General features: G+C 56.3%; 1 protein-coding gene across 5 annotated transcripts in view; it reads left to right on the top strand.

Annotated features, from left to right (window-relative positions):
• Window positions 1–18,582, top strand: part of KCNQ1 (potassium voltage-gated channel subfamily Q member 1) — a 305,793-nt gene that overhangs the window by 83,449 nt on the left and 203,762 nt on the right. For all 5 annotated transcript variants that reach the window (XM_081062874.1, XM_081062870.1, XM_081062871.1 and 2 more), the window contains exons 7-10: window positions 4,624–4,734; window positions 5,545–5,640; window positions 8,156–8,278; window positions 9,269–9,398. In XM_081062874.1, the coding sequence (XP_080919000.1) occupies window positions 4,624–4,734; window positions 5,545–5,640; window positions 8,156–8,278; window positions 9,269–9,398 (460 nt within the window). The remainder of the gene's footprint in view (window positions 1–4,623; window positions 4,735–5,544; window positions 5,641–8,155; window positions 8,279–9,268; window positions 9,399–18,582) is intronic.

The following is an 18,582-nucleotide window of genomic DNA, read 5'->3' on the forward strand; positions in this document are numbered from 1 at the left end:
AAATGGGTGTAAGATGAGCACCTACTTCCTTGGATTGTTAGAGAGTGAGGTCAGTGGGAACACAGAAACCTGGGGACTGCCAGGCAGCTGGCCAGGATGCTGTAAAGGCTGGTTATAAATTTTAGAGGGCTGTTACCAGCGCCAGTTCTCTTGGCGTTCCCCAAAGCCAGATGCTGGTGACAGACCCATAGCAAGCTAATTCACACTAAAGTGTTTATGGCTGCCATGGTCCAATCACACTCCAGCCCTCCTGGTCCTGAGGGTCCTGTTCTGTTCCCTGACCAGCTTCCCTCCTCCAGCACTTTCCACGCAGAGTCGCCCCTCTTGGCGCATGTGGTTTGGGTTCCCAGGGACCTTGTGTTTCTGATTCCTAGCCGTAGGGCCTGGGCAAGGCTGGCAGTGGGGCAGGGGCTCACGAATGAATGACAGCCCTCCATCAGGCAGCGTGGTGCAGATGGGGAGGGCAGACAGTGAAGCTAGGTTCCCAGGGTGCAGTCAGCTGTGCCACTGAACTGGCCTTGGGACCAGGGTGGAGCATGATTGGTCCATGCCTCAGTTTCCTCATCCAGAGCACAGCAGACAGTGGGGTCTAGCTCCTCGGACTGACGTGGGGCTCACAGAGAATGCCACGGTCCCAGCGAGTCGGCGCCGGTTTCTGTTGCTGTGAAGACTTCCCATGGGCAATGATGTCCTTATGCCATGAGGGCTCATTTCCCCACTTACGATCTGGCGTTGGGCACTGGGCTACAGAGGCATAGTCATGGTCTGCACATAGTGATTTGTGGGGGTCCCTGAAGGGCCTCCCGAGGAGGTGACATCTGAGCTGAGACCTCAGGGCCTCCTGCATGTGGGACCTTGAGCGGGCTGTGCTGTGGGTGGGTGTAGCCTGGATAGCACCCGGTGTCCACAGCACGGTGCCGGCCTCTGTGTGGGGTCCCCGGGGACCGCTCAGGAAGCGGGAAAGAGGTTCTGATGGCCCCTGTGGTGCTGTAATGGTAGCTAGCCCCCAGGCACAGGCCCCCCTCAACAGCGCGAGTGTAGTGTCTGCATCCAGATGGTGGTTGGCTGGTCCGTGAGGCACACGGGCAGGGACGTGGGACCAGCTTGGTGCCCAGGCCGACCGGAGCTCTAAGGTTTCCGTGAATCAGAAGATAAGAGCCCTAGGCCCGCTGCTCCAGCCGGTCACTACCCTGAGATGGCCCTGCCGCCCAACCAGCCTCCCTCTGCCCAGGCTTCTCTCCCCCACGGCTGCCCTCTGGCCCCGTCCTTCCCGCATCTTCCAGGCCGGGTGGTAGCTGGAGGATGGGCGAGGCCTGGCCCATGATAGGGGAGGGGGGGGCAGCCACTTGCTTCGGCTTTGTCTTGCCTTCCTGGCGTCATGGTGTGCAGGGTGGGGTCACGTAGCCCTTGGCCATGTCAGCTTACCAGCAGGGAGACCTCAGGCCTAGTAACTCAGGCCTCAGTTTCCCCCTCTGTGACATGGTCCCTAACTCAGCATTGGTGCGAGTTTGCCAAATGGAGGTGCCATGCCTGGGGAGTCCCTAAGTGTCAGCGTTGGCAGTGTCCTTGCTCCCATTCTTGGCCACCCCTTCCCTCTGGACAGATGGTCACGACATCTCCAGATGTGTCCGGCCTGTGGGGGTGGCCTCAGGCTGACCGCCTGCCCAGTGGGGTCAAGGTTTCTAGGCTGGCCCTCCCATCTCCCTTGGAGGCTAGCCTCCAGGATGCTGCTCTAAAAAGGAGTGAATATAATGACACCAGCGCCAGCTACTCAGGGCAGAACGTGGGGGTGGGGGGCACAGGGGCCTAGAAGGTTCTCTCGTGCCTCCAGTCCTTCGAAATTGGAGTGAAGACTCAGAGGTGACCACACACCCCAGCGCCGGCTCCTGAGAGGGCGAGGACAGCGTGGCCCCCTCCCACCAGCCGGGAGGTCCTGAGATGGGCCCGACGTGTCCGTGGCGTTGCGTGTGAGCTGCCTGGTGCCCGGGGCTGATTATGTGTCCCCCAGAGTCTGTGGGCCTAGGGGACGTGCAGATCTGCATTTGGATAGCCCGGGTTGGGGGCAAGTTCCGAGCACAGCAGCTATAAAATGACCCATTCCTGAGCTGCTTGTGTCTGTAAATTCAGGAAAAACAAACAGCTCTGTGGGGATGGGCCATTTCCTCAAAGAGCTGAAAGGACGTCGTTAACTTGACAAAGAGGGTCTGTGACAGGGTCTACGGGGGCCCAGGCCATCCTGAGCTCTGGGCGTGTGCTCTCCACACCAGGGAGGGGGACACCTGGCCCAGGGAACCCCAACTTGTGCTCACCAGCCAGCAGGGAGTCCCAGCACCTCCCAGATGGGTGTGGGACCAGGCCAAGGGACCCTGCAGGACTCTTGTGTGCTAAGGGAGGTGGTCTCAGGCATGCTGGCCTGCCACCCACTCACTCTGCTCTCCGGGGCCTTGCAGCCAGCCCTTCCCTCCCCCACCTGCATTCATTTCCTGGTCACTGTGGGTTTCACTGTGGGATTTTTGCATTAATCTTGATCATTTAAAAGGTTGCATTACATGTTATTTTTCTCAATGCCTGACTTTTCTGGCAGCCCCTTAAAATCGGCCCCCCAGGCTGCGCCTGTCTCAGAGGCCGCCCAGCCGCTCGCTCCCTGCCCGGCAGCCCTTCTCAGGACCCTTTACACGTTCAACAAAGGTCGGAGCCCCCAGAGGGTGGTTGTTCCTGTGAGCTGTAGCTCTGATGCTTGAATCACTAGAAGACTCAGACGTTTTAAACATGCTGCCATGTTCAGGAAAGCAATAATAGATGTTTATTGTGTATATGTTAATGAGTGCTTATGTAAGTGAAACAAGTTTATGGAAAACTATGGTATTTCCCAGGAGAGGGCTGGGTGCAGTGTCCCGAGTGCCGAGGCCTCTGCAGAGGCGAGGGGCTCCAGGCTCCCCCGTGGTCCCCTTATCTGCCAGCTGTCTGTCAGCCCCGCCCGTGGCACCCTGCAGGTACCTGGGTCCTGCTCCCAGTGTGTGTACGTGTGTGCGACAGGCATGCACATGTGAGTGCCATGTTGCTGCCTTGCACACCAGGCCCTTACATGGCTCCGTGTGTGTGTGTGCACGTGTGTGGTGTCCCTTCTGTGTGTAAGGCAGGTTTGCGGGTGTGTGCCCAGGTGCACAGGCTCGGTGGTCCAGGCAGGGAGCAGCTCAGTGCCCGTGTGGGACAGGGCGTGCATTTGAAGGACAGTGGTGTGATGGAAATGCTCCATGGGGGTAGTTGCGGGAGGCGACTTGAGCGCACAGGGGGGCCAGAAGGTCCAGGACCACAAGCAGAGGCATGGCTGGGCCCCTGTGAGGGGCGCCCAGCACTGGACAGCCCAGGCAGGCTCAGCAGTGGGCAGCCAGTAACGTTCCTGGTCACGGGAGCTGACCCACACGCCCCGATGCCCCCGTCCACATGCCCTTTGTGTCGCTCAGTCTCCTGTGCTGTGCTCCTTCCGTTCCCAGAGGCAGGCCTCTCGTCTCGCCCACGGCTCTGAGGGGTCGCAGGTGCCGTGCGTGGACCTGTCTGCCTCACCTTCAGGCTGATGGAGTCTGTTCAGTGGCTCTCCCAGGTCCTGCCGCCATGTCCCCCACTCCTTACACCAGCTTCGGGGGGCAGGGGAATGAGGCTCCACACAGACTCCTCACTTGGCTGGACTGGGGTTGCCAGAGGGGAGAAGCCGGGCTGCCCAGGCAAATCCACAGGGCAGCAGGTCCAGCCAAGATGACCTCCCACAGGCCCCTGGGAGCCACAGGGACACTCTGGGCCACCATCCCTGCAGTCCTGGGCTGCGGGTATGAGCACATGTGCCCACAGGACAAGCTGTGACTCGGGGGCTCACTAGGTCCCCTAGCCGGGCTCAGAGCCGGCTCCTGGAAAACCCAGTGGGCAGCCCACAGCCCAGACTCAGGGAGTCAGTGTGGGCCAGGGCTGAGGGGCTGAGCGGCTGGCCCAGCCAGGGTGGGCTCTCGTGTCCCTGCAGGATGTCATCTTCAGGCTCACCCTTCAGATGCCGGCAGGAGGCAAGTCCCGGGTGTGGGCAGGGTGGGCGCGGCCCCTACTCCCATTGTCCCACCACAAGCCTTGGACGGACGGCTCCCCCACCGAGAAGAAGGATTGAGCTGCGTCTGATTCTCAGAAAAAAGGACACATGTGGTGCCGGGTGGTGTCAGGAAGTGGCGTGTCATCCCCGTCCAGCTCTTTGTCGAGGACTGGCCTCCTGGGGGCCAGTGCTCAGCGACGTCGGTGGCCTGGGTGGCAGCCTCTGCCGGGATGGGGCAGGCGGGGGTGGCGGCTGGGGGCGGCCCCCTGGCCTCCTGTCCACTGGCAAGCCCTGGTCCTGCACCGGGCAAGCGCCTGTGCCCCCCACCCCCTCCCCTGTGAGCTTGTTCCGTTCCACCGTGTGGTTTGGGAGGCCACTCGGTGGCACTGGCCCTGGAGCTCTGGCTGGGTGGTGCCGTCTGGTGATGGGACTGTCCCCAGCCTTTGTTCGCTGGGTAGCAGGTTGTGGGTAGAGGTGGGTTCAGGCTGGACAGATGCCCGTCCAGTGGTTCTAGGGCCTTGATTGCTGACCACTGCCCCTCCCCCTTGCAGGTCACGGTCACCACCATCGGCTACGGAGACAAGGTGCCCCAGACGTGGGTCGGGAAGACCATCGCCTCCTGCTTCTCCGTCTTCGCCATCTCCTTCTTCGCGCTCCCAGCGGTAGGTAACCCATGTTGGGTGTGAGCAGCCTCCCGGGCTGTGGGGGGCAGGGGGTCCCCATTGTGAGCAGACCCACTTACGGGGCAGTACAGCCAGAGCCCAGCTCACCTGCCATGGGACCCAGGGGGGTCCTTTGTGACAAGATGGCTGGGTGAGGGCCTTTCCCGGCAGACGGGGGTGCAGGCTGGCTTACTCAGCCCCTAAGGGTTAGGGAGGCCGCAGTAGCAGCTACCACGTGACCACCAGAGTTGGCAGCTATGTGCCTGGTGAGGCAGCGAGTGGTCCTGCTCTGTGGCCTGGGAGGGGCTTTGGTCCATGTCAGTTCCAGAAATCATAGCCCGTGAGGGTTAAAATCTAGGTCATTGTGAGTGTGTGGGAGGAGGGTACGGCACATGCATCGTGTGTGAGCGTATGTTACATGTTAGCAGTATGTGTATGTATCGTGTGCATGTGCACGTGGGTTGTCCACATGTACGTGTCACATGGCTGTAGTGCAGTACTGTGACTGTGTACGTGTATGACTTGATCCCCTCTATGGATGGGGAGCTCCCTACCCGCCGAGCTGGTCTTTTCCATGCCATTGACAAGCCTGGCTGCAGCAGGGGTCCCCTCCTGGGGGCTCCCTTCCTCCCCGGCAGGCTGGCCAAAGGTGCGGCCTCGTCTGTGAGGCCTGCAGTGCTGGGCAGGCCTCGCCTTCCCGAACTGGCGACCAGGTGCCCACCCGTCTCCACAGCTCCCGTGACCTGCAGGGCCAGCCCAGTCGTGTGGCTGCCCGAGTGGCTGTGAGCCCCGGTTTGTGTCCCTTCCCAGGGGATCCTTGGCTCCGGTTTCGCCCTGAAGGTCCAGCAGAAGCAGAGGCAGAAGCACTTCAACCGGCAGATCCCGGCGGCAGCCTCTCTCATTCAGGTGACGGTGCCCGTCGTGGCGGCTCTGTTATGGTCATCTTGTCAGTGAATCCAGCTCTGTGTCCGCCGGGGTAAATACAGGCTCGGGCCCATTCTGGGCGCCAGCAACTGCTCATGAGCCCTGGCCCCGAGGTGGCCTGGCCCATGGAACTCCTGGGACCTTTGCTCTGCGGACCTTCCGGAATGTGGAGGAGCCACGTTCCACGGCAGACGTGCTCGCCTGTCGTAACTTCTGCTCCTGGGAAATGCCAGGCGGCTGACAGCGTGTGCACCAGGTGGGGGCAAGCCTACCTCCCTTCTCCAGGGTCCCATGAGGTGCCACGGAAGGCCACATCCTGGGATGGGCCAGGGGAGAGGAGGCCAGCATGGTCAGTCCTGTGGGTTCCTTGCCTCCTGGCCGCAGTGGCCAGCCCTGCTGTTCCACTCCTCTCGCCTTCTTTTTCCTGCAGCCACCCCCCCCACCCTGCCGTGGGTGCTAGTGTGGGAGGGAGGAGTAAGGGTCCCAGGTGGCTGTCCTCACAGGGGTCAGAGCCCTGCTGGTGCAGCGCCAGTGTGTCTTTGCCACCCCTAGCACCCACGGGGCTCGGTGCACCCTGATCGTGGCTGCTGAGGACCAGCGCCAGCTCGGCGTCCACAAGGCCCAGCCACTGCCCAACACAGGCTGCACCTATGCTGAGGCCCCTCATTGCCCATTGGGGAGCCTGGCAAGACGGCCCCTTGCAACCCTCACCCCAAGACTGCTGTGACGAGGCTGCCCCAGAGCTGGGGGCTGGAGGAGGCAGAGCCTGAGAGTGGTGGGGGAAGGAAGGTTCCGGAAGCAGGCGAGGAGGCAGTGGGCCTTGGGCCCCTGGACTTGGCTCCAGTCTGTGACCCCAGGCTCCTGGAACTCAGCAGAGAATTGGGCCATTTTAATGTAAACAAAGACTTAGGCAGAGGAACCATTTTAAGATTGTGTGCCTGAGGGTCTTGGCGACTGGCCTTGCTGGGGACCGAGGAGCAGCGATGAGTAGGTCCAGGGTGTGTCCGTGGAGTGACTGGGCAAGGGGCCCAGAACGTGTGTCTTGCCGTAGATGCGGGACCCTCTGCCCGGAGGGGTGGCTGCAGTGCAGTGTGGACCCCTCTGGGCGCCCAGAGCTGGACACCCCCCAGGGATCGTGGGGGTCACACCTGTGGCCTCGGTCTCCTGACCGTTCTGCCCCAGCTAGGCCCTTGGTGAGGGCTGGGCAGGAGTTATCCAGCCTGGGCGTGGGGGCTCAGCCGAGGCCTCCACCTCGTCCCCCTGCAGCCCTCTCAGCACCAACTATCTGGGCTTGGACATTATACCTGGACGGCAGGAAATAAAGGCCACAGCCATAAAGACAAGGGGCTGGGCCCCCTCAGGCCTGATTTCATAGCCCCACAGTTTCGTCTTTCTTTTGGAGAGACCATAAAGCAGGCCTGAAGAACTGGCCCAGCCTCAGGTAGAATCGCTGGCTCAGATGAACCTCCCTGGGAAGGTGGGAGATAGGCAGCGAGCTGAGGGGGTGGGACACGAGCAGCACAGAGGGAGGACTGGAGCTGGGCAAGGAAGCGCCAGGTGGCCGGGGGATGTCGTGCTTGTGGACAGGATATGCTCAGGCTGCTTGGGACAGGGGCACACGGAGGCGATTTGGCGTGTGTGTGACATGAGAGCTCAGAAGGGCCAGGCCTGGGGCCTTTCCTGACCCGAGTGAGTGTGAGGGTGGCAAGTCCCTGCCCCAGCCACCATGTCAGCGGGGTTCCCATCCCAGGGGTGCTGTCGCGGCCCCCCGGGAGCCCCGCCAATGTGCCAGCACCTTCCTCACCTCATCCCTTCTTCAGGCTCCCACGGCCAACAGTGAGAAGGCCTCCTGTCACCCCTTCCCGTCCCACGCCTGCCTCTCCTCCGGGGCGTCCTGTGTGGCAGTCAGTGCAATGGAGGCTTAAGACCTTCACCCACGTGCCATCTGGAGGCTTCCCATAACTGCAGGGTGGCGCCCAGGCACCTGGGCCCCACACTCAGGCCTCTGGGAGGAGCTCTGCTTCCTGACCACTCAGTGTCACCTCCCACGAGTGCCACGGGCCCTGGGCGTGCTCACTGGACGGGCCCCAGCTGTCCAGTTGTGTGCTTATCCTGCCCTCGTCGTGCGTGCCCCGAGGAGACATCTTTGCATCTCCGGGGCTGGGGGCCGGCCTCCAGGAGGGACTGGGGGGTGGAGGTGGCAGCAGATGGATTGGGGTTCACAGCAAAGGCCTCTGTGGGGTCTAAGTTGTGAATCACAGCACATGAAGCTATGTGCTGCGTGGCACAGGAAGGGTCCAAGCCATGCTGTGCAGGTGCAGCTCTGGGAGGTGAGGGGCCAGGCTTGAGCCTGGGGGCTTGGGGGCACCGGCACACAGGACCCCCCGCTGTCCTGCCAGGAAGGGGGTACAGGCAGGGTTAGGGTTGGTGAGCAGTAGCTTCTGCACAAGGCCCCACGGGGGGCTCAGCGGGTGACAGCCTCCCCTTCTGGTTCCAGACGGCATGGAGGTGCTACGCTGCCGAGAACCCCGACTCCTCCACCTGGAAAATCTACGTGCGGAAGCCTTCCCGGGGCCACACTCTGCTCTCCCCCAGCCCCAAGCCCAAGAAGTCTGTCATGGTAACTAGCCCCCATCTGCCCAGGATGGGGGCCGCTCGTCAGTGGGCGGGATGGGGGCAGCTCCTGGCCAGGATTTGACCTGGTGTCTCAGCTCATGGTGCTCACGTCAGGGCAGCAGCTCCATTGCAGGCACTGGAGTGGACGCCCCGTGCTGGACCCCGCCGTACCAGGCCCCTCTCAGCCCTGAGTCAGGGTCCCCACACTGACGGGCACTAGGGCTGGCTGCTCCAGGGCCAGGGCCGGGGAGGTCCCGAGGAGGAGCCCAGGACGGGGGCGGGCTGCACTGTGGCCAGTGCTGGAGAGAAGGCTCTTGAGATGGCCTTGGTGTTGGGCTTTCTGTGGTTGGCGTTGCAGGCGGCTGGGAATGGAGGTGGCGTCCGGCTCGGGGAAGAGGGTGTTGAGGACCCAGGTAGAAGAGTTCGGGCAGGCTTTGGGCAAGAGTCTCATGATTTGGCTGGAGTGGTGGGGACGGCCCTGGCAGCAAGCTCCTTCCTGGCCATCACCTACACCCTCTTTGGATGGACCCACCTCTGCCAGTTTCCAGCTCCTTCTGGAGCCTTTGCACCTGCCGCTTCCTCTACTGGAAGCTTCTAGGTTCCGGCATGGCCTGTGCCCTCACTTCCTCCAGGTTACATCCTCCAAAAGGCCCGTCCCCCAGTTGACCACCCAGCTCCCAGACAGGACTGCCACAGCCCGTCTCCGGGGCCGTGGCACACACGCATGCCTGAGCCCTCCAGAGCCAGAGTTCTCGTCACCACCTGCCCTGGTCGTGTCTTGTATATTTGTCTGTTAGCCAGTTTCCTGTCCGCCTGCCCCCCGAGGCAGTGACTGAGCCTCCACGGGACCCCTCTGTGGGGGGGGGTCCTGGGCTGGGCTCCTGAGCCCCATTCCTTGGCATGGGCTCAGTGGGGCTGCCACAGGTGTTCGGGGGACAGTGGGGGGCCTGGCAGAGGGGGCACAGGACCATCAATGGATTGTCTGGTTTGTTAGGTAAAGAAAAGAAAGTTCAAACTGGACAAGGACAACGGCGTGAGTCCAGGGGAGAGGATACTCACTGTTCCTCACATCACGTGCGAGCCCGTCTCGGACCACTTCTCCACCGACAGCTATGACAGTTCTGGTGAGAGACCTTCACACAGGGCGAGGGTGTGAGGGTGGGGCCTGGCCACTCAGCTCCGACCCCTGGGGCTGGCATGGGCCTCGGGGGCTTCACGGGGGCCCAGTTCCCCAGACCAAATGCTGTCGTCTGATGGACATCACTGTCCCAGGCCTTGGGTTGGCTCCTGCTGGCTTGGTGTGCCCTCCTTCCCCCCATGACTCAAAGGCCTGACCCCGCCCTGGAGGGACCCTCCTCCTGCTGCTGGTACCCCGAGTCTGGCGGAGAGGCGGTGGCCCACACATGCTGCCCCCCACCCGTGTGGACTGGGCACCGGGGTCCAGAGCCAGTACTGATGTCCCCTTCCTCGGCGCCTTGCTCTTCTGTCATTCCCGTGTCGGCCGCTCCCTTCTTGGACCTCACCCCGGAGCCCACCAGAATGTTCTGGCTGATTGGTAGTTGTGAGGACAGCCTCAAGCATGGCAGAGGGCGACAAGCGCACATTGGACCCGACCCTCTATGCTCGTGGGTGGCTGGTGCCCGGCCTGCCACGCGCATGATTCCTGGGCGGCTGACCATGATGTGTCCTCTGCCTCTGGTCACTGTCCCTGGCAGCAGGGCAGAGAGTGTCCTGGAGAGGGGCCGTAGCACATCCTGTCTGGGAGCTGGGTGGGCAGGACGGAGCCTGGCACTGGCCTGCGGGCACTGGGCTGCCTGTGGCCTCGTCACACACGATTTAGATGGAGCTCTGGCCCAGCCACACCACGGGTGAGCCTCCGGGACGTGCTTCCCGCCTGCCCACTGCAGTGGGCGCAGATGCCCGGTGCCCACACAGCTCCTGAGTCAGGGCATGACCATCTTCGCGATGCGAATGGGGCTTCCGGCCAATGCGAGCGCGCAGGTTGGCCACAGGGTCAAGCATCCCTTACTGTTTGCTGAATGTGGAGCGGCCGGACCATGGTCCATTCGGCCCACTTGGTGTTACTAAGACGCAGTGACGTCCGGGGGATGCTAATGAGGCGCAAGTGGCCAGAAAGTCAGGTGCCCGTCATGGAATGTTCCACACACAGGAGGGTTCTTTCCTGTCAACTCGATAAGTGAGCCCGTCCTGGAGCCACCGCCTTTATGAGCGGTCCCCGGGGGTTACCCGTGTTCGAGAGCCCTGGGGGGGGGGAGGGGTGTGGATTGGCACTGAGGCCACCACTGGGAAAGGCCCACGCCCCGGCTGCACAGAGGGGCGCCCCCACTCGTACTGGCTGCCTACTGCCCAGCCAGGCCCAGGCCGCGACCACAGCCTTGTTGGGTGGCACCTAAGGCAGAAGTCACCTCCGTCCCCGCCCACGCCCCCGCCTGCCCCTCTCCCCACGGTGCTGATTTCTCTCCCTGTCTGGGGCCCACAGTGTCTCTGGACCTCTGTCCTCACCCTCAGGCCCAGGGCCACAGTCATGGCTTCCGGAGGCTTGTCTAAGCCACTGTCCCTGCTGGGTGGATCCCTGTTTCAGGGAGATGCCACAACTGGCAGCTGGGGCCTTGCTCATGGGGAAGGATGGCAGAGGCGCAGGAGTCCCCACCCTGCCCCAGCTTCCAGCCTCTCGCAGGTTCCCGTCTCCAGTTTGCACTGCCCGGCTCACCAGGAACCAGGGACTCTTCATCAGGGTCCTGCTCTGTGGGAGGCTGGGTGAGACCCCTGGAGGTGGCAGGGACCCCTGGCCCTCCCAGGAGGAAGATGGGCGAGGCAGCAAGGGGACAGGGCTGTGAGCCTCTGAGGGACCGCTCCTGGCTTGGCTGGCGGGCCCTGGAAGGCTTCTTGGAAGAGGTGACAACAGGGCTGCTACAGAGGGAGAGAAAGGATGTGAGCAGCAGAGGGAGACAGCGGTGCCACTGCTCCTGTCCTAACATTCACTGGGCCACCACGTCTGTAAAGTGGGGTGCTGACCTCACCCACCTCACCTGGAGGCCCCTGTGGGCTCCCGGCACATGCTGGTGCTGTTTGGGTCATCCTCGCTTCTGCCTGGAGGCCTCGGGCATGAGTTGTGACCAGGAGCCCCAGGCATTGGATGGTCCAGATCCCAGAAGTCCACAGAGCAGGAGTGGCCGTGGGTCAGCTTTGTGCTTGTCCTGGCTTGCCTGGGGTGGCATGGATGGGGGAACAGGTCAGGGGCAACAGGCAGGACGCTGGGGAAGGCCAGTCTGAGGCCCGAAGTGACACCGTCACAGTGGGACTGAAGGCAGGGGCACGCATTGAGGTCCGTGACCCAGCCGTGTGGCGGCTCGTGGCTCCCACTCCAGTTTGCGTGCTCCCAGGATGTGCGTGTCACTCGTGAGCCGTTCCCGGGCTCTACAGTGAAACCCTGTGAGGCTGGCCTTGTCATCTCGCTGTCAGGCTGCGCGTGCTGACTCTGTGCTTTGGTGGCACCTGCTGGGTTTATCCAGTCACAACCTGTAGTCCATCCAAGACCTTCCCAGAGCCGGCGGGCCCTGAACCCCACTGCCCCCCGTTTCATGGGCTGCTGTCTCCCTGTGTTTGGGTTTTGCCTTCTCATCAGCGCTCTTGTTACAAGTCCTCCCTTGTTACATGGCTGCCATTGCACGCAGCTGCGAGGTGCTTATAGTCACCAACAATCGTGCCCGTTTTCTGTCTCATGACTCGGGTTTCATTTCCTTCCTCCTGTGTTTCCCTCAGTGAAAGTCTGCGGATGGCCAGCTCGGTTTCTGTTTGTCTGAAATTCTTGCGTTTTGCCTTTGCTCTGGGATGGTGGCCTCTTTGGGGAAACGTTGCGGGTTGAGATATGTGTTTTCTCTGAACACCTGGGAAGTGTGCCATCGTCCCCTGGCTTCTAGCATTGCCAAGCTAACGCACAGCCCTTTGAAGGTGACCCGGGCCCCCTCTGGTGACTCTACAGACCTTCTCCTTGACTTCATTGTTCCATTGTTGAGACCACAACCAGTCGAGCTGGTAGGTTATTTTAATTTTTCCCACCTGCAAGTGTCTGTGATTCCTGAGTCTGGGTTTGTCTTTCATCAGCTGTGGACAACCAGCACCTACCATACCAGAGTGTTGCCTCCCCCAGTCTCGCTCACTTCTTCTAGAAACTTCTACCGGACCGTGTCGTCTGTCCTCCGGGGCCGTCTCTGATCTTTTCCATCTCTGTCTCCCTGTGCTGTGTCCTCGGTCATTTCTTCCTGCTTTACTGACTCGACAGTGTCTGATCCACTGCCCGCTACACGCATTGAGATTTCCATTTCAATCAGACATGTTTTCATTTCTACATCCTTGTTGGGGGCTCCTCTGCTTCCTCTGGGCACCGCGTGTCTGCCTCATATTTCACAACTTTGAGTTTTGGGGTCATTTGAATGTGCTTCTTTTGTCATCATCACCCAATGGCTTCATGACCTGTGGTCCCTAGAAAGTCCAGCTCTGTTCCTGTGGCTTCTCCTGACTCTCGCTTGTGGTGCTTTGTTTCCCCGTGGATTGGTAAGCTGAGGCTGTGAGTGGGAAGGCTTTTGTCCGTGGGGTTCCTGGGTGCTGAGGGGACACTGCTCTGGAGAAGGACTCCCTTTGCTTGTACGAGGTGACCCGGGAAGCTGACCGGGGACATCTGTGGTGTGCGTTCACAGGTGCGGTGTTCCTTACACAAGCCGTGCAGTGTAAATGCCAATCGAATTTCCTGCAAGAGCAATCCCGAGCCTCTCACAGCGACAGGAGGCCTCACTTAGACTCTAAGGAATAGACCAAGACACTGAACTTCTTCTCTTTCTCCGTTTGCCAGTGCACGCGTTGGCTTCGTTGGTTTGATTTACGTCACCCTCATACAATTGGTCCAGCTTTTCTAGGAGCCCAGGTTCATGTGCAGACTCTTTCTAATTCCTGCCTCCTGCTGGTTCCAGGCTCTGCCTCTTCTCCTTGGGAGGCCATGGGGGGGCTGTGAAGTCCCCAGTGCAGCTCTCAGGCAGTCAGACTCCTGGGACCGCCTGGTGTCAAAGCCGGCACACGGTCAGCTGTGCTGCAGCTGCTCCCCCCTTGGCCTTGGGGTGCCTTCCCTGAGCTCAGCACTATCCACAGAAGGACGTTTGTACATTTCTGCAAGCCTGTTCGGGAACTTGCAAAGAGTGGCTTTTCGTGGCATCAGGCCCACTGACTGCCAGAAACAGGGGTCCTCATCCATAGACAGAACTGTCCCCAACCATGAAGCCATGAGCTCCCCACTGGGAGAGGGCTGGGCAGTGACACTCCAGGTGAGCACTTTCCTGGGGGTCCCTCAAGTCACCTAGAAAATTTTATTCTTGACACAGACTCAGAGGCCCAGCCCTCGAGATTCTGAGTCACAGTACGTGTGGGGGGGCCAGGAATGTGTATCTGTAACGAGCGCCCCAGATTGCCCTGAAGCAGGGGGACTGGGGACTGGCGTTGGGGACCGTGAGGATGAGGTGCAGCACCAGGTCACAAGGAAGCCAGAGCAGAGCTGCTGTGGCTTTGTTACCTTGGCTGCACATGGGCCGATGGAAACGGTCTGACGTCAGGGGTGACGTTACCTCAGGCTCTGGAGGACCTCCGGTTATAACTTCGGGCGGCCATGGTGGTTTCCACATGTCAGTCATGCCGGCCTCGGGGTCCTGGGGGAGTGGTCCCTACAAGGCCTTGAGGGCTGAGGGCCTGTGTCTTCTCAGGTGGGTGTGGGCATGTGGTGGGGAAGTGGGAGAGGCTGGACCCGGCTCCTCAAACCCGTTCTCAGCTCCCGGAGCAGGACGTTCTTGCCCACCCTCCCCGAGCTGCCACCTTTCGGCCCTGTGGCTGTATCTTCACCACCTGTCTCCCTCCAGCCTGCTCTGCGTGAACAGGTAAACGAATGTGTCCCTCGGATGCGGTGTAGGCGGCTTGTGACCACCTCAATCCTCCAGGTTGCTGTCTGGAAACGTCCACGAGTATCCCGACAACCACTCCCTCAGCTTTCCAGCTCTGCCACCTGCGCACTGAGCCCACTCCCGTGCGCACGCCCGCATGAACGCCCACTCACGTGCCGGTGACCGCGCTTTCCACCTGCTGCGTGCCTCTGCCCACAGGTCCTCCCACCCCTGCCCGTCTCTCCAGGAAGACATGACACCCACTCTCAAATTTCAACACTTGTTTTCGGATTGTAAGAGTGGTGCGTGCCCCTTATAGAGTGTAAGGAACAAATGGAAGAGAATAATGAACAAAGAACCACCTGCTGTCTTCCGGTGCGGACAGAGCAACTGTTAGGTTTTTAGCACATGGCCCTGGCCAGCCTCAGGCGCGTGCACCCCAGCCCTGGCTCCACCGGCCTACCCAGCGTGGCATCTGCTTTTTCACCTGCGGGGACAACTGTTGCCACAGATCACCGGGAACTCTTTTCAAATTGGCTTTCATTGTGTCCAGTCTAGTACTCACGCCAGTGCTCCCGTGTCCCTGGCTTGCTGGGCAGGAAAGAACCTGCAGGCCCCTTTGGAAGGCGGCTCAGGGGCCCCCCAGCTCGTCTCTGATTGTGCTGGAATCAGGGTCAGCATCTCACTCTTTTGACTGATACTGTTGCTTGTTTTTAAATTCTTCCTCTGCCAGAGGGGAAATAAAATCCCAAAGCAGAGAACATTTAGAAAAATAATGGTGACAGACAGTCCATATCAGATCCTACAGTGCATATGGATAGCATTTAAATTATTCTTGATTTATAAATTACAAATACCTAAATGTGTCTAAATGTAACATCGGATCTGACAGCCAGGAAGGAGAAAACAATGACTAATATATAAAAGGAGAAAGAAACAAATCCATGATTAGAGTGGGGGATTTTAATTTACCTACCTCAAGCGTTGATGGAACAAATAAACAGTAAAGCTGTCAAAATATAGACCTGAAAATACTTGTAACCAGCTTGACCTAATTAACATTTCTAGAACACTCCTCCCACAATAGCACAGTACAGATTGTCTTCAAGTATAGGCAGAACATTGACCAAGTTCGACTATGTTCTGACCCATAAAACAAATCCCGATAAATTTAAAATGACTCAAGTGAAATTATGTCCTCTGACCACAATGGAATTAAAAAAATAATCAATAATAAAAAAGATCTCTGGAAAACCCTCAACTATTTGGAAACTAACATGCTTCAAAATGGCACAGGATCAGAGAAGAAATCCAAAGGGAAACTAGAAAATATTTTCAGCGGGATGGAAATGAAAACGCAGCACATCCGATGTGTAGGTTCTGCTGGGGCAGCCCTCAGGGAAATGCACAGCAGGACATGTGCGCTAGAAGACATGCGGCTTCCACCTTAAGAAACTAGAAAAGGAACAGCAAGCTAACCCCAGAATAAGAAGAAACAAGGAAGTAATAAAGATTAGAGGGAAAACAAAAGAAATACAAAACAGAAAAGCAATAGAAAAAAAATAATGAAACCAAAAGCTGGGTTTTTTTTAGATCAATAAAATTGATAAAACTCTACCTAGACATAGCAGGAGAAAAAGAGAGAAAGCACAAATTATCAGTGTCAAAAATAAGAGATTCAGCAGTACATATTCTACAGATATTAAAAAGATCGTAAAGGAATATTCTAGAAAATTCAAAAGGCAGAATACTTCCAAACTCATTACAAAGCCACCATCACCCTGATATGAAAACTAGCCAAAGAGATTATAAGAAGAGAAAGCTATAGCTAAGTATCCCTTGTGAGCATTAATGCAAAAAAATCTAAGCAAAATTTTAGCAAATCAAATCCAAAATATTACTTAACAAATTCAATATCTTAAAAGGATAACCCATCATGACCAACTGGGTTTCGGGAATGCAAAATTTGACATTTTAAAAATCAATCAATTGGCCGTATCAACAAATAAAAAAAAAGAAAAACCCTATGATTATCTCAGTAGATGCAGAAAAAGAATTTGACAAAATCCAACAGGCACTCATCCTGAAAGCTCTCAGCAAATACAAAATAGAAAGACACCCCCCACCACCACCACCAACCCGATGAAGGTTACCAACAGAAAGCCTACAACTAACAAACTTGAAGAAGAAAGGTGGACTGTGTTCCCCTAAAGATCAGGAACACAAGAATGTCTGTTCTTATGACTTGTACTCAATAGTAAACTGGAGAGTCTAGCCGGTGGTATAAAGCAAGAAAAAGAAATTTAGACATCTAGGTTGGTAAAGAAGTAAAACATTTAGGTTGGTAAAGAAGTAAAACTCTTTATTTGCAGATGACGTGGTCATCTACGTAGAAAATCTGGTGGATATACAAGATGACTACTAGAACCAATATAGGAATTTATTGAGGTCAGATACAAGACCAATATGCAAAAATCAATTCTATGTCCACATTCTAGCAGCAAATCTGATACTGAAAATTTGAAAAGACGACTTACAGTAGCATTAAAAGTATGAAATACTTAGAGATCCACTTGACAAAAGATGTGAGAGCTGTACACAAGAAACTACAAAGCATTGCCGAGAGAAATTAAAGAATATCTGAAGAAATGGGGACATATACTGTGTTCATGAGTCACAAAACTCAACATTGATCTCTATGTTCAATGTACTATCAGTCAAAATCCCAGCAGGCATTTTGTAGAAATTAACAAGCTGATTCTGAAATTTGTATGGGGGTGCAAATGACCTAAAATGACAAAACAACTTTGAAAATGGACAGTCGGAGGACCAACACAAGCCGTGTGGTATTAGCATAAAGATAAGCAAATAGACCACCGGAACAGAATAGAGTCCAGATAGACCCACACGTTCATGGACAGCTGATTTTTTTTACCAAGATGCAAAAGCAACTTGATGGAGACAGAATAGTCTTTCAACAAACAGTGTTGGAATGACTGCACGTCCATATGCCAAAATATGAACCTGGATCTGCCTGTTGCATCAGACACAAAATTCGAAATTTACCATAGACCTAAATTTAGAGCCTAAAACTTATAAAAGAAAGCATAGGAGAATATGTTTTGTGAGTTTGAGTTAAAGATTGCTTGGACATGGCATCGGAAATATAAGCTGTAATAAGAACAAATTCATTGGACGTAACAAAATTAAACCTTCTCTGTGAAAGAAACTGCTAAGAGACTGAAAAGACAAACCAGAGATTGGGAGAAAAAAACATTCAAATTACACATCTGATAGAGAACCTATATTCAGAATATACAAGGGACACGTACGACTGAATAAGAAGACAAACAACAAAAATGGGCAAAAGGTTTGAACAGATACTTCATCAAAGAAGACATTTCCACATCATTAGTTATTAGGGAAACGCAGATGAAAACCACAGATTCTGCTACACAATTATTGTGTTGGCTAGTCAAGAAGATTGACCATATCAAGTGCTGACGCGGGTGTGGAGGAACTGAGACTCTCGTCCACTCCTGGTGGGAATGCAAAATGGTGCCGCTGCTTTGGAACCCTTTGGCAGTTTCTTAAAATGTCAAATACGCACCTGCCACATGATCCATTCCGTTCCTGGATATTTGTCCAGGAGACATGCGAGCAGGCACACATACCGACACTTGTACGTGGACTCTTCAGAGAGTTTGATGAAAACTGGTAACCACCCAAATGCCCTTCGATATACAGATAAAGTTTTTTAACTGGTGGTACATCCAAACAATGGAATACTACTCAAAAATAAAAATGAATAAACTATTAATGCACACTATTATTAATGCAAACTATTAATGCCTGGAAGCATCGCAGAACAATTATGATGAGTGTAAGGACCCAGACCAAAGGAGAGCACATATGGTCTTATTTTATTTATATAAAACTCAGACAATGCAGACTAATGTGAGTGGCAAAAAGATCAGTGGTTACCTGGGGGGGGCATGGGGACAGTGTCAGGGTGGTACAGAAGGATACGAGGAAACGGGCGATGACGGGTGTGTTCATTACGTTAACTGTGGTGATGGCTTCATCATGTGTCTAGTTACCAAACTGTACACTTCAGACGTGTGACGTTTGTGTGTCAGTTTTGCCTCAACGAAACAATAATATATAAAACAAAAATATTTTGCAGAGCAAAGAAATACCAAAAGTAAATTTTTAAAGTGGTAGCCTGGGGAAAACAGTTGCCTCTCATATGGAAGACATAGGACCAATGTCATCAACTGTATTAAGCAGCTCTTGTAAATCATGAAGACAGAAGGATTAAAGATAGAAAAACAGTCGCAGGAAAGGAAATACCAATGAGTCTGAG

The sequence above is a fragment of the Rhinolophus hipposideros genome (genome assembly GCF_964194185.1).
Source record: "Rhinolophus hipposideros genome assembly, chromosome: 10".
Classification (NCBI taxonomy): domain Eukaryota; kingdom Metazoa; phylum Chordata; class Mammalia; order Chiroptera; family Rhinolophidae; genus Rhinolophus; species Rhinolophus hipposideros.